General features: G+C 45.6%; 4 protein-coding genes across 10 annotated transcripts in view; all 4 read right to left on the bottom strand.

Moving 5' to 3' along the window:
• The window catches only part of LOC140419064 (uncharacterized), a 205732-nt gene that overhangs the window by 106645 nt on the left and 79145 nt on the right, over positions 1 to 19942 (bottom strand). The window lies entirely within an intron of this gene.
• On the bottom strand, positions 542 to 7890 carry LOC140419052 (uncharacterized). Of its 5 annotated transcripts, XM_072502780.1 has the most exons (3): positions 7512 to 7890; positions 6453 to 7383; positions 542 to 3869 (listed from the first exon to the last, which is right to left on the bottom strand). In XM_072502780.1, exon 3 carries the CDS (start codon positions 3558 to 3560, stop codon positions 2727 to 2729), a length of 834 nt encoding a protein of 277 aa, XP_072358881.1. In that variant the 5' UTR covers positions 3561 to 3869; positions 6453 to 7383; positions 7512 to 7890; the 3' UTR covers positions 542 to 2726. The 5 variants fall into 5 exon arrangements, with proteins under 5 accessions (XP_072358881.1, XP_072358880.1, XP_072358879.1 ...); XM_072502779.1 differs by having other exon boundaries at positions 6453 to 7890; XM_072502778.1 differs by lacking the exons at positions 6453 to 7383; positions 7512 to 7890 and adding an exon at positions 4459 to 5023.
• Positions 15267 to 19567, bottom strand: LOC140419054 (uncharacterized). The gene has a single exon (XM_072502783.1). It carries the CDS (start codon positions 18633 to 18635, stop codon positions 17877 to 17879), a length of 759 nt encoding a protein of 252 aa, XP_072358884.1. The 5' UTR covers positions 18636 to 19567; the 3' UTR covers positions 15267 to 17876.
• Positions 18721 to 19942, bottom strand: part of LOC140419050 (uncharacterized) — an 8132-nt gene continuing 6910 nt past the window's right edge. For 2 of the 3 annotated variants that reach the window (XM_072502774.1, XM_072502775.1), the window contains exon 3: positions 18753 to 18879. In XM_072502774.1, the coding sequence (XP_072358875.1) occupies positions 18843 to 18879 (37 nt within the window). In that variant the 3' untranslated portion in view covers positions 18753 to 18842. Of the gene's footprint in view, positions 18880 to 19942 lie in introns of all 3 variants that reach the window. The other variant, XM_072502776.1, reaches the window with a different exon arrangement.

Here is a 19942-nt window from a genome sequence, read left to right as displayed (position 1 = left end):
TCTCTGGATTTCTGACCCTGTGACAATACCACTACATCACCGTCTCCTCGATCATCACTGATTGGCTACTCCAATTCCACCTCCCTGTACTCTCCCCATACCTCTCAATTCCCTTTATACGCAAAAATCTATCAATATGTCTTAACTACACTCACTGACTGAGCATCTATTGCTCTCTGGGAGAGAGAATTCCAGAAATTCACAACCTTGGTGAAGAAATTGCTCATCACAATTTGAAATGGGCAACCCTTTATTCTGAGAGTCAGTGTTCCAGATTCCCCAGTCAGGAAAAAAACCCATCTTTACAGCTCTCTGGATCTTTATCAATCATATGTTCTAATTAGATCACCTCTCATTTTTCTAACAACCACAAAATTTGGACCTAGTCTGATTTTATTAGTACCCAGTCACCAAGTCCCTAATAATAAGGATAGATTCTAGCATTTTGCCTACGCTTGATGTTAGGCTAACTGGATGGTAGTTTCCCATTTTATCTCCTTCTCATTTCTGGAATAGTGAGGCTATGTTTTCTACTTTCCAATCCTTGGGGATTGTTCTAGAAGTAAGGAATTCTGGAAGATCCAATATTTATGCAGCTGCCTCTTAAATCCCAAGGATATAGGGTGTCTGGACCAGAGGATATAGTCACTATTTAGTCCCATTAATTTCTCCACTCTATAATTCTAGAAGTTCATCATTCTGACTGGATAAGGGAGTCTGTAACCTGCATCTGCAAAGCTGTATGCAGCTCAGTCAGGATTCATGCAGCTTCCATTCTTGATCAATCAAACACATTTTCAATGGGAATTAAATGGTCTTTTTCATTTTTTAAACTTTTATTCACATTATAATTGTCAGAAAGCATGATTCAATTAACAACTTTTCTGTAAAATTCTATAAAATAATGTTGAAACGTGTGTCTGACTGGATTTTCATTATTACTGGCATCTGATTAACATAGTTGTGGCTCTTCAGATATTGTACTGTTGACCAATTTTTAAAAATATGACTCGTTCTTGTACTAAGGTTGCCATCCGCCCCCTGCACCAAACCCTCAGTTCCCCCTTGTAATTGGAACTTTTCTGTTTCCTACGATGAAGACAGATAAAAAGTATTTGTTTTGTGTCTTATTTCCTTATTCCGATTATAATTTCCCCGTCTCTCATGGAGGCATGTTTACTTTCACTCTTCCTATCTATGCACCTACAGAAATATTTACAATCAGCTTTGTAACTGACTCAAATTCTCCATTCACATTTAATTCAGGCTGTTGTTTCCCAAGTCAATGATCCCGACCACTGTGATCCCACTCCTTATTTAAACTGTTTTTTAATTACTTTATCAGAATTACAAAGCCATATCTCAGAGTGTGGCCAGGAGCAAATCCCTAATCCAGCTCTTTGCCTGCTCCAAAAAACAATTCAAATTGAATCCAATTCATGGTCCCCACCAGAGAGACATACCAGATGCAGGCATTTCACCTGACCTCACGCTCACCTTCGCCAAAAGGCCGAGAAGCGATGTGATTCCACTCCTAACACCACTTGAAAGATACAGAGTGAGGAATCATAACTTACCCGAAAAGAGGATTGAGCTCAGGAGTGATTTTAAAACAAATTATTGAGAAGCAACAAACATGAGTTAAATGGACAGAAAAAGTAAACATTTCTTTAGGTGATGATGGTTTCTGGCTCCTGGAGGACAAACAGAAGGATGGTGCTGAGTGATGTTGGTGTCCATGGCTGGTGGCTGCCATCCTCTCTGAACAGTTCACTGGTGTTGGTGTCCATGGCTGGTGGCTGCAGTGTCCTCTGAACGGTTCACTGGTGTTGGTGTCCATGGCTGGTGGCTGCCACCGCCTCTGAACGGATCACTGGTGTGAGCCAGATTTTGATGTTTGGGTGAAGCCAATCACTTTGAAATCTCCTTGTTCTTGAGAGCGTGTGTTAATCTTCACACACACAATTGGGTTACGAATGGCTCATAATGTCCAATTATATCAGGGTTCAAAATGTCTTCTTTCAGGGGCTATACTCAAGACATTGTCCTTGGCAGAGATAACAGGTCTGTCCTGTGTTTGTCATTCAGCAAGCTGACATAGAAGCTTTCTTCAGAATACAGAGGGAGAACTATTTCTCAAATATTCCATAGATTTCTGATGATTTTACACAAGTCGATTAAACTGTGATTTCTCACAATCTATTACTTGGATTGAACTTGTCTCCATTCCCGGTCTGAGGATTTCTGGACTAGATGGGAGATGGGAGGGATAACATTCTGGCCTCTCAATTCCCCACCAATTCCCATTCCCTTTCTTTCTGGGAGATAACGGAGACTTCACTGTGTGTAATGTACAAATCAGTAAGAATTGGCAGCAAGGGCTGATCAGCACTTTCTAATCGGAAATGTTAATCAGTGGAACAAATCAGACACTGAATTGTAGATTTTGTACCAAAGGTCATTTTGGGATTGAAGAAAAATCCAGAATCTTGTTGTGAACTAATTTCTGATGAGAGTTTCTGGATTATGGAGAGAGATCACACACAGCAGTTCCAGAATTCTGCAGCCCCAAGAATACAATCAGCTATAGATCCAGAATAATAAACTCCAGCCCAGTTAAACAGTGGATTAACATTAGCAGAAACAAACCCCGACTGTCAGAATGAATGTGATTGGGGCCTGGTTGTCATTAACAGCAGCAATAACAGCAGAATCCAATCCCTGAGTCACTTGTGACGTCGCTGGTGTTTCAGTAGTTGTGATGAATCAATGAATCCCTTCCCACACTCGGAGCAGGTGAACGGCCTCTCCCCAGTGTGAACCCGTTCATGTCTCAGCAGTTGGGATGACTCAGTGAATCCCTTCCCACACTCGGAGCAGGTGAACGGCCTCTCTCCAGTGTGAACCCGTTCATGTCTCAGCAACTGGCATGAATCAATGAATCCCTTCCCACACTCGGGGCAGGTGAACGGCCTCTCCCCACTGTGACCTCGCTGGTGTAATGCTAGATTAGATGACTGAGTGAATCCCCTCCCACACAAAGAGCAGGTGAATGGTCGCTCCCCTCTGTGAATTCGTTGGTGCACGGTGAAGCTGCTAGAATGCCTGAAGCTCTTTCCACAGTCAGGGCAGTTGAATGGTTTCTCACCAGTATGAACTCGCTGGTGTTTCTGCAGGGTGGATGAAAGCCTAAAGCTCATTCCACAGTCAGTGCAGCTGAATGGTTTCTCCCCAGTGTGAACTCGCTGGTGTGACACTAGGTTGGATGAGTTAATGAATCCCTTCCCACACACAGAGCAGGTGAATGGCCTCTCCCCAGTGTGAACCCGCTTGTGTAATGCTAAGTGTGATGACCGAGTGAATCCCTTCCCACACACAGAGCAGGTGAATGGCCTCTCCCCAGTGTGAACCCGCTGGTGTAATGCTAAGTTTGATGACCGAGTGAATCCCTTCCCACACACGGAGCAGGTGAACGGCCTGTCCCCAGTGTGAATGCGTCGATGAGTTACTAGCTGGGAGGGGAAAGTGAATACCTCCCCACATTGCCACAGTTTCTCCATGGTGCCAGTGTCCTTGTGTCTATCCACACAGAACAAGTGTACAGTTTGTTCCCAGAGCAATTGAGTTATATGTTTTCAGGCTGTGTAAGCGGTACAGTCAGTTTTCTGGAACACTCTCATTCGGGTGTTAGTGTTTCTCCGTGTTCTTCCAGTCACACTGATAGTTTAAATCTTTTTCCAAATGAAAACCTTCTTTCCACATTCAGAAACTGATGATATTCAGGTCCTGAAGAATAGAGTTAATTTGTTGGATGTTGATCTGATGTTATGTTTGACATTCCCGATGGCAAATTCTCCTCGCCTAATATCCTGTAAAAGGAGTTTACAAAAGTCATCACTGTCAGTCCAGGATAGAAATTCTGAACAGACAATTCTAGTTTCTCTGGAACATTTTTTCCTCTCTTGTTCCCCCAAAGCTGTAAATCCCCACCCCACACACTCTCCCTCCTTGGGCTGAAATCCAAACCCATCTCACCATCTTCTCCGTTTCTTTCCTCAACTCCAAGTTTTCTTCCTCCCTCTCCTCTGCCTGAGTTCAGTTCTCCAAACACCCTGAAAAGGGAATTTCTGTCAGTCCCAGATAGACATTCAGAAGTTACCCAAATTCTTCTTTGTTTCAGTTTGCTGTGTGAAAATCTTTTCCCCTTCTCACCCTGTACAGGAGTTTCCAGAATCCATCAGTGTCACTCAATGGGGCGGTGGTAGCGTAATGGACTAAATAACCAGAGACCCAGAACAATGCTCTGGGGATCTCAGGTTCAAATCCTGCCACTGCAGATGGCGAAATTTGAATTCAATAAAAATCTGGAATTAAAAGACTAATGATGACCATGAAACCATTGTTGATTGTTGTAAAAAAAAATCTAGTCATTTAAGGAAGGAAATCTGCTACCCTTACCTTGGCTGGCCTACATGTGATTCCAGACCCACAGCAATATGGTTGATCTTTAAATGCCCCCTCAAGGGCAATTAGGGATGGGCAATAAATGCTGGCACAGCCTACGACGTCCACGTCCCATCAACGAACTTAAAAAATGTCCAGGACTCCAATTCACAGATTTCTCTCCCTGAATTCTGAGCCTGAATGGTGGCGCATCAATAGAAAGATGGCGACTGCGCATGCGCCTTCCCGCACGGCCCAATATAAAGACAATGGCAGCCGTTATCTGCGATATTCACCAGGAAAAGTCGCTCAGCCGCAAGCACGGGTCTACTAACTGTTTATTCGGGCTTTGAATCTTCCACGGAATGGGTTTGAATTCTCTCAGGTTATTCTGCAGACTTCATTCCTCCCGCTCACTCAGCGGCTGCATTATCCAAAGCGCTGGCGGTCATCTCCCATCCACTCTGTCCAGTTCCAGCATCAGCACTGCGCATAACGTCACCGCGCATGCTCTATTCACAGCTCCGCCCTGCGCATGGAAATGTCCCGCGAGGGGGTGCAGGGGCGGGGCAACAATGGGGCGGGGCTCGTGTCTCCGAGGGACGGGTCTCCTGTCTCCGAGGGGCGGGGCTCGTGTCTCCGAGGGGCGGGGCTCGTGACTCCAAGGGGCGGGCGGGGCTGGTGATTCCAAGGGGCGGGGCGGGGCTTCTATCTCTGAGTTGGGGGGCTCCTTGTCTCCGAGCGCCGGGCCGGAGCTGCAAGCCGGAGATGTCACCGCGGAAGAGTGATTCCTTTGGCTGATTCAGGAGGGGTGCATTGTGACGTCACAATGCGGAAGTTGTGTTGGAGGAAATCCGTGTCTGTCCCTTTTCCATGTCTCCTCTCGCAACAGCAGCTTAAAGTACAATAGGTTTATGTCAAATCAGAAGCTTTTGAAGGAGCAGCTTGCAGCGCAGGCACGGCGCTCGAAAGCTTGTGACTTAAAAATAAACCTGTTGGACTTTAACCTGGTGTTGTGAGACTTCTGACTTTGCCCATCCCAGTCCAGCTTCATTTCTTTTCTCGTTCTGGGATAAATTTGTGACTTGCAGGAACTGAAGGGAAAGGAAGTGAATCCAGGGAGGGTGCAGACTCTGGAAAGGTTGGACCAGGTCTCTCCCTCTCTCTCTTAAAGACATTGACTTTCAAGATTCTCTGAAGGTTAACGTGCAGGTTCAATGGGCAGTTAGGAAGGCAAATGCAATGTTAGCATTCATGTTGAGAGGGCTAGAATACAAAAGCAGTACTTCTGAGGCTGTATAAGGCTCTGGTCAGACAACATTTGGAGTTTTGGGCCCCGTATCAAAGGAACGATACGGGGCCCAAACCTTGCCGACCTTGGGAAAGGGTCCAGAGGTTCACAAGAATGATCCCTGGAATGAAGAACTTGTTGTATGAGGAACAATTGAGGACTCTGGTCTGCACTCGTTGGGAGTTCAGAAGGATGAGGGGGGACCTTATTGAAACTTACAGGATACTGTGAGGCCTGGATAGAATGGATGTGGAGAGGATGTTTCCACTTGTAGGAAAAACTAGAACCAGAGGAAGAGGGCAAGCAAGTCGGAAACAAGCTTAAAATAAACTTTCTAACTTTCAGAATCTCAGACTAAAGGGATGATCCTTTAAAACAGAGATGAGGAGGAATTTCTTCAGCCAGAGGGAGGTGAATCTGCGGCATGATCTGTATGATCTGGATTAACCCTTAATGGGTTTCCAGCTGGTTTAGCACACTGGGCTAAATCGCTGGCTTTTAAAGCAGACCAAGGCAGGCCAGCAGTACGGTTCAATTCCCGCACCAACCTCCCCAAACAGGCGCCGGAATGTGGTGACTAGGGGCTTTTCACAGTAACTTCATTGAAGCCTACGTGTGACAATAAGCGATTATTATTATAACTGTCAGAATGAACATGGTTCAGTCCTGGATGTGATTAACAGTAGCAATAACAGAATCCAACCTCTTGTGAACTCACTGGTGTTTCTGCAGGGTGAATGAACGAGTGAATCCCTTCCCACACACAGAGCAGATGAATAATGTCTCCCTGGTGTGAATGCGCTGATGTTTCAGTTGGAGGGAATGCTGAGTGAATCCCTTCCCACACACTGAGCAGGTGAATGCCTCTCTCCAGTGTGATTGCACTGGTGAATCAGCAGATCCATTTTGCCTTTAAAGCTCTTCTCACAGGCGGAACATTTAAAAGGTCTCAAATCAGAGTGAACACGTTGGTGTGCAGTCAGATGTGTTAGTCGAGCGAATTGCTTTCCACACTCGGAACAGGTGAACGGCCTCTCCCCAGTGTGAACTCGCTGGTGTATCAGAAGATTAAATTTGTTTTTAAAGCTCTTCTCACAATCGGAACATTTGAAAGGTCTCATGTCAGAGTGAACAAGTTGGTGTGCAGTAAGATGTGTTAGTCGAGTGAATCCCTTTCCACACTCGGAACAGGTGAATGGTCTCTCCCCGGTGTGACTGCGGTGATGGGTTTCCAGCTCAGAAGGGTAACTGAATCCCTTCCCACAATCCCCACATTTACACGGTTTCTCAATGATGCCGGCGTCCTTGTGTCTCTCCATTTTGGATGATCAGTTGAAGCTTCTTCCACACACAGAACACGTGTACAGTTTCTCCTCGCTGTGAATGGTGGGCTGTTTTTCAGGCTGTGTAACTGGTTAAAGCTCTTTCCACAGTCAGTTCACTGGAACACTCTCACTCGGGTGTGTGTGTTTCTTTGTGCTTTTCCAGTCACACTGATGGTTAAAATCTTTTCCCACAGACAGAACAAACATTTATCCTTCCACATTCAAAAGTTGATGACATTCAGATCCTGATCAATTGAGTGACTATCAGATCTTGATGTAATGATTGATTTGAGTTTCCAGTCTGTCAATCCATTCCTTGTAACCCTGTAAAATCAGTTTACACAGGTCAGAAATTCAGAACAGATAATTCTCGTCCCTGGGGAGTAATTGTTTCTCTCATTTCCCAAAGCTGCAAATCCCAGTCCCACAGTTTCCCCTTCCCACAAACTCACCACAATGGTTTCAAGGTCATTAATACGGAATGGAGTTTTGAATTTCAGATTATTCACTGAATTTAAATTCGACCATCTACGTTACATCAGTGTGAGTGGAGGATAGAAATTGCCCCCATTCTCTCCTCCTGCTCCAGGATCAGTAAAGTGAGTTAAAGATAATTTCTCCTGAACAAATCCATTGCTGCATTTCCTTCCTGAAGCCACATTTGTCCACTGGGGCCCGGCACCGGGAGAAAGCGGCAGCTGCCGTTGTGTTGGGTGTTGAGGCGGTGCCGCCAGTTTGTTAATGGGGGTGTTGAGGCCTCCACTGGGTGTTTGTGAAGCCTCCCCTCCCACTCTCTGCTCTTAACGCTGCCTCCGCTTATCCGCCTGAAGATGAGACAAAGAAGAGTCTGTCCCTGGACATGAGCCTCGCTGTGCATGCTCCACATTACAATGCCAGGGGTGTGGTTGATAAAGCTTTAGGCCAATAGAAAGAGGGGGCGGGTCTGGAGGACCGAGCGGGAGAGGCTGGTCCTCCAACCAATCGGATTGAATGAGGGGCGGAGCCGGGCTGTGAATGACGCAGGTGCAGTTCCGGTTATGGTGATGTGGTAATGTTGACGGTATTTTCTTCGGTCCGCGACCGGTAAACGGAAAATTGCGGAAAGCAGTCACCGATTGATCTGCCAGGTGTGTGGAGTATTTTTGTATACATGTTGTGCAAGCACAAACTTCGGAAAAAGTCTTCCCATTTGAACCGAGCTGGCCCTCACCTGCCCGTTTTAAAGACCGCCATCTTTAATAGGGGCAATCTGCAGGAGGACGCATGTGCAGTCACCATCTTTGTACGGGGCAATGTTTTCAATGAATGGGGAGGTAACTATATCGCGCGAAAATGAGATCATTGGAATCACATTATAGAATCCCTACAGTGCAGAAGGAGGCTATTCGGCCCATCGAGTCTGCACCGACTATCTGAAAGACCACTCTACCAAGGCCCACGTTACCTTTGGGTACTAAGGGTCAATTTAGCATGAAGCAAATCCTGCTCAGTGACTCCCACTCCCTCTTCGGATGTCCTGCCCCATGTGTCCAAAAAACTGCAGGTCTGTGCAGTCACATGAAGATCCATGGCAAAAACACAGACCCTGAGTAGACATCAAATCGAGAGACTGCTGATGACTACGGGAAATGTGCAACAGGGAGTATGAGCAGTCATCCTGGACCAGACAGCCAGAGGAAATATTGTGACAGATTCACCACCCTCTGGCTGAACAAATTCCTCCTCATCTCTGTTGTAAAGGATTGTTCCTTGAGTCTGAGATTGTGTCCTCCCTTTGTTACCTTTAGACTTGATTCCAATACATTCCTATCCAGCCTCTCTCATTCACCGCACCCGCACACGGAAATATGAGATCATTCAAAGTCCTGTTCACCATCACCACTGTGCTCATTGACCTACTCAAGCTCTGATTAAGCAATGCCTCCATTATAAAATTTGTATTCAGGTTGTCAAATCCCTCCATGGTCATGAACATCGTCAGCCTTTAACCATGGAAGCAAAAAGCCCCGTTTAATGTTGGGAGAAACAGTTCACCTGTTCTGAATGTAGATAATGTTTTAGCCGATGATCTGACCTTTCGAACGGTATGTAGTCACGCTGGGGAGAAGCTTTGGAAATCTGGGGTCTGTGGAATAGATTTAATCAGACCTGGAAATTAATCGGCCTGTTCACACTGAGGAGTTACTGTTAATGTTCTCCGTGTGTGGGAAGGGATTCACTCAGATCACCAGCCTCACTTCTTCATGGTCAATCTGAACTGGACTGTTGCCAAGTGCAATATATATTTCCTGAGGTTTGGTGCCCAGTATGGAACACAGTTCATGCAGCAAGTGAGGAAAAGACAGCAGGAGTTTCTCTCATCTGTGATTTACAAGGACACATTCTCGGGTTCCCACCAGTTACGTTTCTTCTGTAATTTCTTCATTTTCCCTAAACTACCCTGCCTGTTGATTCTATTATTCTGATAATTTCATTACTGTAGCTATAAACATCACAGATTAGAATTTAATCTGTTCCATTATTTACTCTGGTTTAAGTTTATGTTGAGGTTAATAACAGACAAACTCTGTCCTCTTCCCAATCCAATTAGAGTTTCCAATGAGTCGATTCTGTGGAATGGAATGTCTTATCAGCGTTTCCACGATGACCTGTCTGCAGTGAAGGAATGTCTTAACAACATTTCCACGGTGACCTGTCTGCACTGAAGCACCTGCTTGAGTTTCTCATTCTCCCTAAACTACGGATGCACGATCAATTGGACAAAGACGAGAGTTGAATACAAATGAGGCTTTATTACTCTAAGATGTGTGGCCTCCCACAGCAGCTGGCAAAATGGCTGCTGTACGGAGGACACACATATTTATACTCTGCCTACTGTGCGGAGCCAGCAGGCAGGGACTCCTGCTGTACCTGTAGTACAGGGTCTTACCATACATATCCTAATATATGTACAACAGTGGTTTACCACATTCACCCCCTGTTAAAATTGAGTCCGGCGGGGGTGCTGGAGAACTATATACAGAAAGTTTGAGTTTAATGTACAGCATTGCAAAAAAATGTTGAAGTCCAGAGGTTAGGCAGTCCTGAACCAGTTATAAATTTAGTCGGTCCGTGGCCTTGATGTGCCACTTGGAGTGACGCAGTGGTGGCGGCGATAATTCCGATGTCGGTCTGGTCCTCGGTGACTCTGGGAGCATGCCAAAATCCTCTTCATCCTCAGGCGTGGGCAGGGGAAGGACGGATGGTCCTGGGGTGGTTGCTTCTGGGAGCGCTCGGAGAGGGTGGGGTGGAGCCAGGCCAGAGGTGTGTGTGTGTGGAACCTGCTGGTGTCAGGTCCCTGAGGGAGACAGTATCCTGGCGGCCGCCGGGGTATGCTACGTAGGCAGACTGGGGGTTCGCGAAGGGAGCAACTGCACCCTTTCTGCCAACGGGTCCGGCTTGTGGAGTCGGACGTGCCTACGGAGGAGTACGGGTCCTGGAGCTGCGAGCCAAGTCGGGAGTGACACCCCAGATGTAGACTTCCTGGGGAAGGCAAAGAGACGTTCATGGGGTGTGTCGTTAGTGGCGGTGCATAGTAGTGACCGAATGGAATGCAGTGCATCGGGGAGGACCTCCTGCCAGCGGGTGGCCGGGAGATTCCTGGACCGTAGGGCCAGTTTGACAGCCCTCCAGACCGTCCCGTTCTCCCTCTCTACCTGCCCGTTTCCCCGGGGGTTATAGCTGGTCGTCCTGCTGGAGGCGATACCCATGCTGAGCAGGTACTGACGCAGCTCATCACTCATGAATGAGGATCCCCTGTCACTGTGGATGTAGGCGGGGAAACCGAACAGAGCAAAGATTGTGTTGAGGGCTTTGATGACGGTGGCAGATGTCATGTCGGGGCATGGGATGGCGAAGGGGAATCTGGAGTACTCATCGACCACACTGAGGAAATACGTGTTACGGTCGGTGGAGGGGAGGGGCCCTTTGAAATCCATGCTGAAGTGTTCAAAGAGGCGGGAGGCCTTCACCAGGCGTGCACAGTCCGGCTGGTGGAAGTGCGGTTTGCACTCCGCACAGATCTGGCAGTCCCTGGTTGTCTGCACTTCCTCGACGGAGTAGGGCAGATTGCGGGCCTTTATGAAATGGTACAACCATGTGACTCCTGGGTGACAAAGGCTGTCGTGCAGGGTCCGGAGTCAGTCTTCTTGGGTGCTGGCACATGTACCTCGGGATAGGGCGTCTGGGGGCTTGTTGAGCTTGCCGGGGCGATACATAATCTCGTAGTTGTATGTGGAGAGCTCGATCCTCCACCTCAAGATTTTATCATTTTTGATCTTGCCCCGCTGTGTGTTATTAAACATGAAGGCTACCGACCGTTGGTCAGCGAGGAGCGTGAATCTCCTGCTGGCCAGGAAATGCCTCCAATGCCGCACAGCTTCAACGATAGCTTGGGCCTCTTTTCCGACGGAGGAGTGCCGAATTGAGGAGGCATGAAGGGTGCGGGAAAAGAATGCCACCGGCCTGCCTGCCTGTTTGAGGGTGGCCGCTAGGGCGATGTCGCATGCGTCGCTCTCCACTTGAAAGGGCAGTGTCTCGTCTACTGCGTGCATCGCGGCCTTGGTGATATCGGCTCTGATACGGTCGAAGGCATGTAGAGCCTCGGCTGTCAGGGGAAAATGGGTGGACTGGATGAGTGGGCGGGCCTTGTCCGCATGGTTTGGGACCCACTGGGCGTAGTATGAAAAGAACCCCAGGCAGTGTTTGAGGGCCTTGGGGCAGGTTAGCAAAACCATCCCTGGATGCAAAAGCTCGGAGAGACAGTATGGAAGGTATGGCAAGCTGGGACTCTTAAATTCGAATTTGGGATTCTCAGATTACCCACAGAATGGAGTGGGGGAATGGGGTTAGATCAAGCTGACAAGTGATTTTATTTATTTTTATCTTTTAAATAAATTTAGAGTGCCCAATTCATTTTTTCCAATTAAGGGGCAATTTAGCATGGCCAATCCACCTACCTGACACATCTTTGGGTTGTGGGGGCGAAACCCACGCAAACACGGGGAGAATGTGCAAACTGCACACGGACAATGACCCAGAGCCAGGATCGAACCTGGGACCTCGGCGCCGTGAGGCAGCAGTGCTAACCACTGTGCCACCGTGCTGCCCAGCTAACGAGTGATTTTAAAGTAAGAAGCATGTCTTATGTTTTTCACCAGCAAGCTGCAGTGAGATATTTCTTCATAAGATTTCAATAATATTAATTATTTTTAAACTATTTTAGATTATACAACAACTTTCTTGCAGATCTCACTATTATGAATAGAAAACATCCGTATTGACTTCTCACACAGAAAATAGCAGGAGGCGGCCATTCGGCCCTTTTGAGCCTGCTCCACCATTCATTATGATCATGGCTGATCATCCAACTCAATCGCTTGATCCTGCCCCCCCCCCCCCCGCCAATATTCTTTGATCCCCTTCGCCCTAAGTGCTGTATCTAACTGCTTCTTGAAAACATACATTCTACATAAACATACATTCTACATAATTGGCCTCAACTACTTTCTGTGCCAATGAATTCCACAGGCTCACCACTCTCTGGATGAAGATATTTCTCCTCATCTTTGTCCTAAATGGGCTACCCTCATATCCTCAGACTGTGACCCCTGGTTGTGGACACACCCACCATCGGAACATCCTTCCTGCAACTACCCTGTCCAATCCTGTTAGAATTTTATAGGTTTCTATGAGATCCCCTCTCATTCTTCTAACTTCAGAGAATAAAATCTTAATTGATTCAATCTCTCCTCATACATCAGTCCTGCCATCCTGGGATTTGGTCTGGTAAACCTTCGCTGCACTTCCCCTCGAGGAAGAATAAAGATAAGGAGACCAAAACTGCACACAATATTCCAGTTGTTGCCTCACCAAGGCCCTGTATAATTACATCTGCCATTCATTTGCCCACTCACTCAACTTGTCCAAATCACACTGAAGGATCTCTGCACCCTCCTCACAGCTCACCCTCCCACACAACTTGATGTCATCTGTAATTTTGCAGATATTACATTTTGTTCCCTCATCTAAATCATTTATATATATATTGTAAATAGCTGGGGTTTGATCAGCAATCCCTGTGGTAGTCACTGCCTACCAATTTGAAAAAGACCTGTTAATTCCCATTCTGTTTCCTGTCTGCCAACCAGTTTTCTATCCATACCAATACACTACTCCTAATTCCATGTGCTTCAATTGTAAAAGCTCATCTCCTAAGGAGGACTTTGCCAAAAGCCATCTGAAAGTCCAAATGCACCACATCCACTGGCTCTCCCTCGACAACTCCACCAGTTACATCCTCAAAATTCCAGTAGATTTGTCAAGCATGATTTTCCCTTCATAAATCCATGCTGACTCTGTTCGATCCTGACACTGCTTTCTAAGCGCTGAGCTATAAAATCTTGATAATGGATTCTAGACTTTTCCCCACTACCGATGTCAGGCTTACTGGTCTATAATTCCGTTTTCTCTCTTGCTCTCTTTTTAAATAGTGGAGTTACATCAGCCACCCTCCAATCCGCAGGAACTGTTCCAGAGACTATAGAATCCTGGAAGATGATCACCAATACATCCACTATTTCGAGAGCCACTTCCTTAATTACTTGCCGATGCAGATTATTAGACCCTGGGGATTTATCAGCCTTCAATCCCATCATTTTCCCCAACACTATTTTTCTACTAATATTGATCTCCTTCAGTTCCTCCCTCTCACTAAATCCTGCATTCCCCAACATTTCTCACAGTGAATTTTGGCTAATCCAGCTTTTTATAAGCTCTGAGACTGTGTCTAATCAAATTATTCCTTTCCAGATGATTATACATCCTATCTCTTATAAACCTTTCCAAGATTTTGCCCACAACAGAAGTAAGGCTCACTGGTCTATAGTTACCGGGGTTGTCTCTACTCCCCTTTTTGAACAAGGGGACATTTGCTATCCTCCAGTCTTCTGACACTATTCCTGTTGACAAAGATGACTTAAAGATCAAAGCCAAAGGCTCAGCAATCTCCTCCCTAGCTTCCCAGAGAATCCTAGGATAAATCCCATCCGGCCCAGGGGACTTATCTATTTTCACCCTTTCCAGAATTGTTAACACCTCCTCCTTATGAACCGCAAGCCCTTCTAGTCTAACTAATCACTAATGGTTAGTGATTTGGAGGGGAACCTGGAGGTGACGGTGTTCCCAGGTATCTGCTGCCATTCTGCTTCTAGATGGTGGTGATCCTGAGTTTAGAAGGTGCTGCCTAAGGAGCCTTGGTGAGTTACTGCAGTGCATCTTGTAGAAAGTACACACACCTGCCATTTTTCATATGTGGTAAAGGGAGTGAATGTTTGTGGATAGGTTGCCAATCAAGTGGGTTACTTTGTCCTTCTTGAGTGTTGTTGGATCTGCACCCATCCAGACAAGTGGGGAGTATTCCATTACATTCCTGATTTGTGTCTTTTAGATAGTGCACAGGTTTTAGGGAGTCAGGAGGTGAGTTACTCGCCGCAGGATTCTTGCCTTTGATCTGCTCTTGTAGCCACCATTTATGGCTAGTCCAGTTTGGTTTCTGGTCAATGGTAACCCCCAGGATGTTGACAGCGAGGGATTCAATGATGGTAATGCTATTGAATGTCAAGGGGCAATTGTTAGATCCTCTCTTGTTGGAGATGATCATAGTCTGGCACTTGTGTGGCACAAATGCAACTTACCACTTGTCTGTATAAACCTAGATAGTATCTCGCTGCATTTGGCCATGGACGCTTCAGTAACTGAGGAGTCGCAAATGGTGAACATTGTGCAGTCATTAGCAAGCATCCCCACTTCTGACCTTATCATGGGAGGCCGGTCATTGATGAAGCATCAGCTGAAACTAGTTTGGCCTAGGACACAGTTTGAGCATGTCTGGGATTCATTCTTCAGTGAATTACACAAAGCATTTCTGAATAAGTTATTTTACATTTGACAAATCACAGCTGCACACTCACACTGATATGCTTGCATGAGGCTACAAGGGCTCCATCCAATGCAGACAATTCAGAGACTTTCAGGTGATCTCATATTAAAATATAGAATTATGTAAGTCTAATTGCAATCAACCAATCCACCAGTGTTTGTAAATAGTTTGCTCGATTGTTTTAGTTTGAACAAGACTTAACGATTAGGAAGGACAGGAATTTCAGATGGAAAATTGAAATTAATTTATTTAAAATAAAGATACATAGCGATACAGAAGGAAAAGGGTAAACTGATCGATACAAAACAGACTTTTACCATTTCTCTTGGTTGATCAGGCTGTAAAAACATAATCCCTCTTGTACCCCTTCTTTGACAACAGCTCTTGATGGGAATCTTGCTTTGGGGATTCCAGTACTTGGCTGGCAACAGACCTTCTCCTCGGGTTTTAAATCCCTCAGTCGCTCTTACCTCAGTTTGAATAAACTGATTAGAACTCAATGGTTGGTCAATTTCATACCTGAATCAATTTGATTGTTTTTTTAACCATTTGGGTAAATGTCTCAGATCAGGATACAATGGGAATGTTTAATGTATCCCTCCCATCATTGTGTGACCTTCCAGTTACAAATAAGGTTACCAAGTGTATGAAGACTTGTTGCTAACCATCATATCAGATCATACATTCCTTCTCACAGAAGCTGTAATATAGAATTTAAAACAGGCTTACAGTTTTAGGTACAACCAAGTCTTTTAACACAACCACTTCCAGATTATTAAATCTTCAATTAAAATCAACTGAGGCACACTACTTAATTAATAATTTGTTTCTGACTAGTGAATAATTAATACACATCATTGACTAATACAATAGATCAATTGCCGAATACAAAATGCCCTTTTCATTTAAATGTTAGTTTCAAAATGGCTTACTTGATCTTATTAGCTTACTTCAGTAAATATAAAATGTAGCTCACCTGAAAATGAATCATTTCTACTGAAACTTACTGCCTAGTCCCACTTATATGTGTCTGTAAATATCTTTGCTCATCTCCCCCTGAATGCTTCAATGTCTCGGCAGTGGCCAGTTTATCAAATGCAATTCTCTTTGAACGTTTATCCACAACGATGCAAACATCTCCAAGAGAGCCATCAATTTATTAGTCTCATCTACACTTTGCTTTCATTAAAATATCCATCAATACCACATTGATATATTCCACTGAACTACACCCACAGTGAGGTATTCCAATTCCCATTTAGTGGAGTTATTTTTCCTTAACTTTATTCTGTGCTCAATCACTTCCTCTTATACAATTTTACATATCCCATTAGATATCTCATTCATGAGGCTGAAACATTACTGTCCAGTACTCCTACTACCTTTAAAACAGGAATCAGACTTTCCAATTTGATTCCAGGTATCAACAGTTTAGATGTTTTTATTTTCAAAATTATTTCAAATTCAATTTGCAGTATTGTGGGGCTGGCGGGTTTTCTTAATCTTCAATTTATTTCCCAAAAGGAAACCTTCTTTTCCGATTCCCGGGAACCACCCAGACCGTTTGTCATCAGGTTTTGTTCTGAATATTTGATAATCCCCCTCAGCTTCAGGTAAATTTCCATTTAGAAGTTTGAAATAGCAAAGCTACAATTTTACTTTATCAATTTTGGCAACAATTACTCTGACTTGCTGGTTATAAATGGTATTTTTACATCAGAATCAGGAGTCTTGGCAATTGGTTTGGAGGCAAGTTCCATCTCAAGCTCTTTCTCTCAGAAAGTAGCAAATGGCCTGAATGGTTAAGGCCAAAGTCTCTGAAAGGCAAAGCCTTGAGTTCAAATTGTCACCATGTTGTGATATTTGATGCCAGTTCTTGAATTCAGAAATAAAAACCTTCTCGATCTCTTGCTGTAGCATCAGCACAAACCCTGGAAACCTGTTGAATCCACTTGGATTTGTCCAAGAGCCCAATCGATTAATGTGTTCAGGAGAGCAACCAAGGATGAGAGAGCGGAAATAATCTCGAGTTAACGATGAGGTGTTATTGTTCAGTGGTTATGTTCCCATCTGAGTCAGGATGATGTGGGTTCAATTTCAGCTCCAGAAACCTGACCATAAAATCCGGCTGGTATTCCGATGCTGTACTGAGGGAATACAGCACTGTACTGAGGGAATACTGCACAGTACTGAGGGAATACAGCACTGTACTGAGGGAATACTGCACTGTCTTTCAGACGAAACCTTCCACTATAACCCCATCTGCTCTTGCAGCTAGATGTAAAAGTTCCCTTGATGATATTTCGAAGGAAGTTCTCTCGAATGAACTGCTCAATATAAAGCCCTCGGTGAAGAGCACTGAACAGATAATCTGGTCATAATCAAGAAAGTGAGTTCTGTTTTGAACTCACTTTCTTGCTTCACAGATGCTGCCTGACCTGCTGAGTATTTCCAGCATCTTATTTGTGATTGTAGGAGCCTGTTGTACACAATCTGGCTGCTGCATTTCCTACATTACAACAGTGACTATACTTCAAAAGAACCTCAGTGTCTGTAAAGCACTTTGGGACATCCTGGAAGTTTTGAGCGGTGCTACATAAATCCAAGTGTTCCATTAACAAAGGAGAAAAGACCCAACAATGGAACAGTCGGTAACAGGACATCAATCAGTCTCCTCTTATCTTAGAGAAATCAAGGACTCCAACACTGTGTTTAATGCAATTCATGTCTATTCTGATAATCCCATTAACTGGGCTGGAGTTTAACATCAATGGAAATAAATCTGAACTGTCAGAATGAACATGGTTCATTCCTGAGTGTAGGAATCCAATCCCTGTAATCACATGTGAACTCTCTGGTGACTCAGACGAGCGGATGGCTGAGTGAATCCTCTGCCACACACTGGGCAGGTGAACGGCTTCTCCCCCGAATGGATTCGCTGGTGGTTCATCAACTCCCTTCTGCTTTTAAAGCTCTTCTCACAGTCAGAACATTGAAATGGTCTCTCATCAGTGTGAACAAGTGTATGTGTCCTAAGCTGCGATTTTGCAGCGAATCCCTTCCCACACTCAGCACAGGTAAAGGGTTTCTCTCCATTGTGAATTCGCTGGTGATTCTGAAAATTAGGTAAATTAGTGAAACTCTTCCCACACTCAGTGCAGGTGAAGGCTTTCTCTTCAGTGTGAACACGCTGGTGTCTAAGAAGATGTGATGATCTAATAAATCCCTTCCCACACACAGAGCAGACGTATGGCCTCTCACCAGTGTGGACACGCTTGTGTAGAATGAGGTGGGAAGAACAAGTGAATCTCTGCCCGCACTCAGAGTAGTGGAATGGTCTCTCCCCAGTGTGAACCCGTAGATGTTCAGTGAGGTGGGATGAACACCGGAAGCTCTTCCCACACTGAGAGCAATCGTATGGTTTCTTTCCAGTGTGAACTTGCTGGTGTGTCATTAGGCTGGATGACTGAGTGAATTCCTTTCCACAGTTGGAGCAAGTGAACAACTTATCTCCAGTGTGACTGAGTTTATGAGTTTCCACTGCAGATGGGGAGCTGAAACCCTTCCCACAGTCCCCACATTTCCACGGTTTCACCATGGTGTCACTGGATTGGATAATCAGTTAAAGCCTCGTTGACACAAAGAATAATTGTACAGTGTCTCCCCGCTGTGAATGATGTGATGGTTTTTCAGGTTGTGTAATAGTTTCTCTCACTCGGGTGTGTGTCGGTGTGGGTCTCGGTGCTTTCCCAGTCACACTGATGTTTCAGATCCTTTCCTACATCAAAGGCTGGTGATCTTCAACTCATCGTGAATGTGTGACATCCTCTCCTTCCAATCCCCTGTAAAAGGAGTTGACTGTGTCAGTATCACTGTCTGCCCAAGATAGGAATTCAGAACAAATAATTCTAATTTCAATGGAATATTCTTCTCTCTCTTATTTCCCCAAATATGTTGCCCAATCAAAGGAAAAGAAGGCAAAATCACAACAAAAACAAGGAAAACTTTTTAACTAAACCAGAATGTTGTTTTCAGTGTCTCAGAAGCACTCTGCACCCTGAGGTACCAACCGTTGTGGAAGGTGTCAAGTGTACTGGAGGACACCTCATGTTTCCGTTCCAGGGCTACCTGAACATGGACAAGACCACGGAAGAGAGGCGAGCAGCCAGAGGAAGCTCTACATTCTCCCCCCATAGGGCTCCAATCTGGATCTACAAATTGGTGTTTTAAACAGATCAGGAGCAGACCTTCCACTCCGACCAGCCCAAACCCCTCTGTGCAGCAAAGCTGACCTTCTCAAAGAACATCCTGCCTCAGCCCACTCCCCCACCGAACCTGCAGATCTTTTGGTTGTGGGAGGACAGCAGAGCACCGGAAGAAACCCAGGCAGAAACGGGGAGAATGTGCAAACTTCACAACGACAGCCACCCAAGTTCGGATTCGAATCCGGGTCTCAGTCGCTGTGAGGCAGTTCCAATTAACAACTTTAAACTATTCTGAATAATGTATCCGGGCACTAGGACCCAGTTGGAAAAGAGACCCTGAAGGTTCTGCCCATTCTCTCCTACGTCACCCAGACGCCATCGCATGCGCTCTTCCTTTCTCTGAACCATCATGGCGGCCGTTCACCTGGCCCTGATCCCAGGCTCAGGAACCGGAGCCACAAACTCGCTCCGGCAGCGTCTTATTTAGGGTTCACTGAGGAGTTGAGAAACTCTCCCCGTCCAGAGCTGGCTCCATCACTCCCGCTGGATTCCACATCCTGACCAGTTTACTGCAGCCCATCTACACCACCGCTTCCCGGTCCTCTCCGACTCGGAACAGAGGAGCCATCCAGAATGCCCCGCGGCTGGCTGGCTGGCCCTGGAGCATGCGCACTCAGCACCTGCGCAATGAGTCAGTTGG

Source organism: Scyliorhinus torazame, chromosome 5 (assembly GCF_047496885.1).
Source record: "Scyliorhinus torazame isolate Kashiwa2021f chromosome 5, sScyTor2.1, whole genome shotgun sequence".
Classification (NCBI taxonomy): domain Eukaryota; kingdom Metazoa; phylum Chordata; class Chondrichthyes; order Carcharhiniformes; family Scyliorhinidae; genus Scyliorhinus; species Scyliorhinus torazame.
The sequence above is the reverse complement of the archived record's forward strand: the minus strand, read 5'-3'. Positions and strand labels throughout refer to the sequence as shown.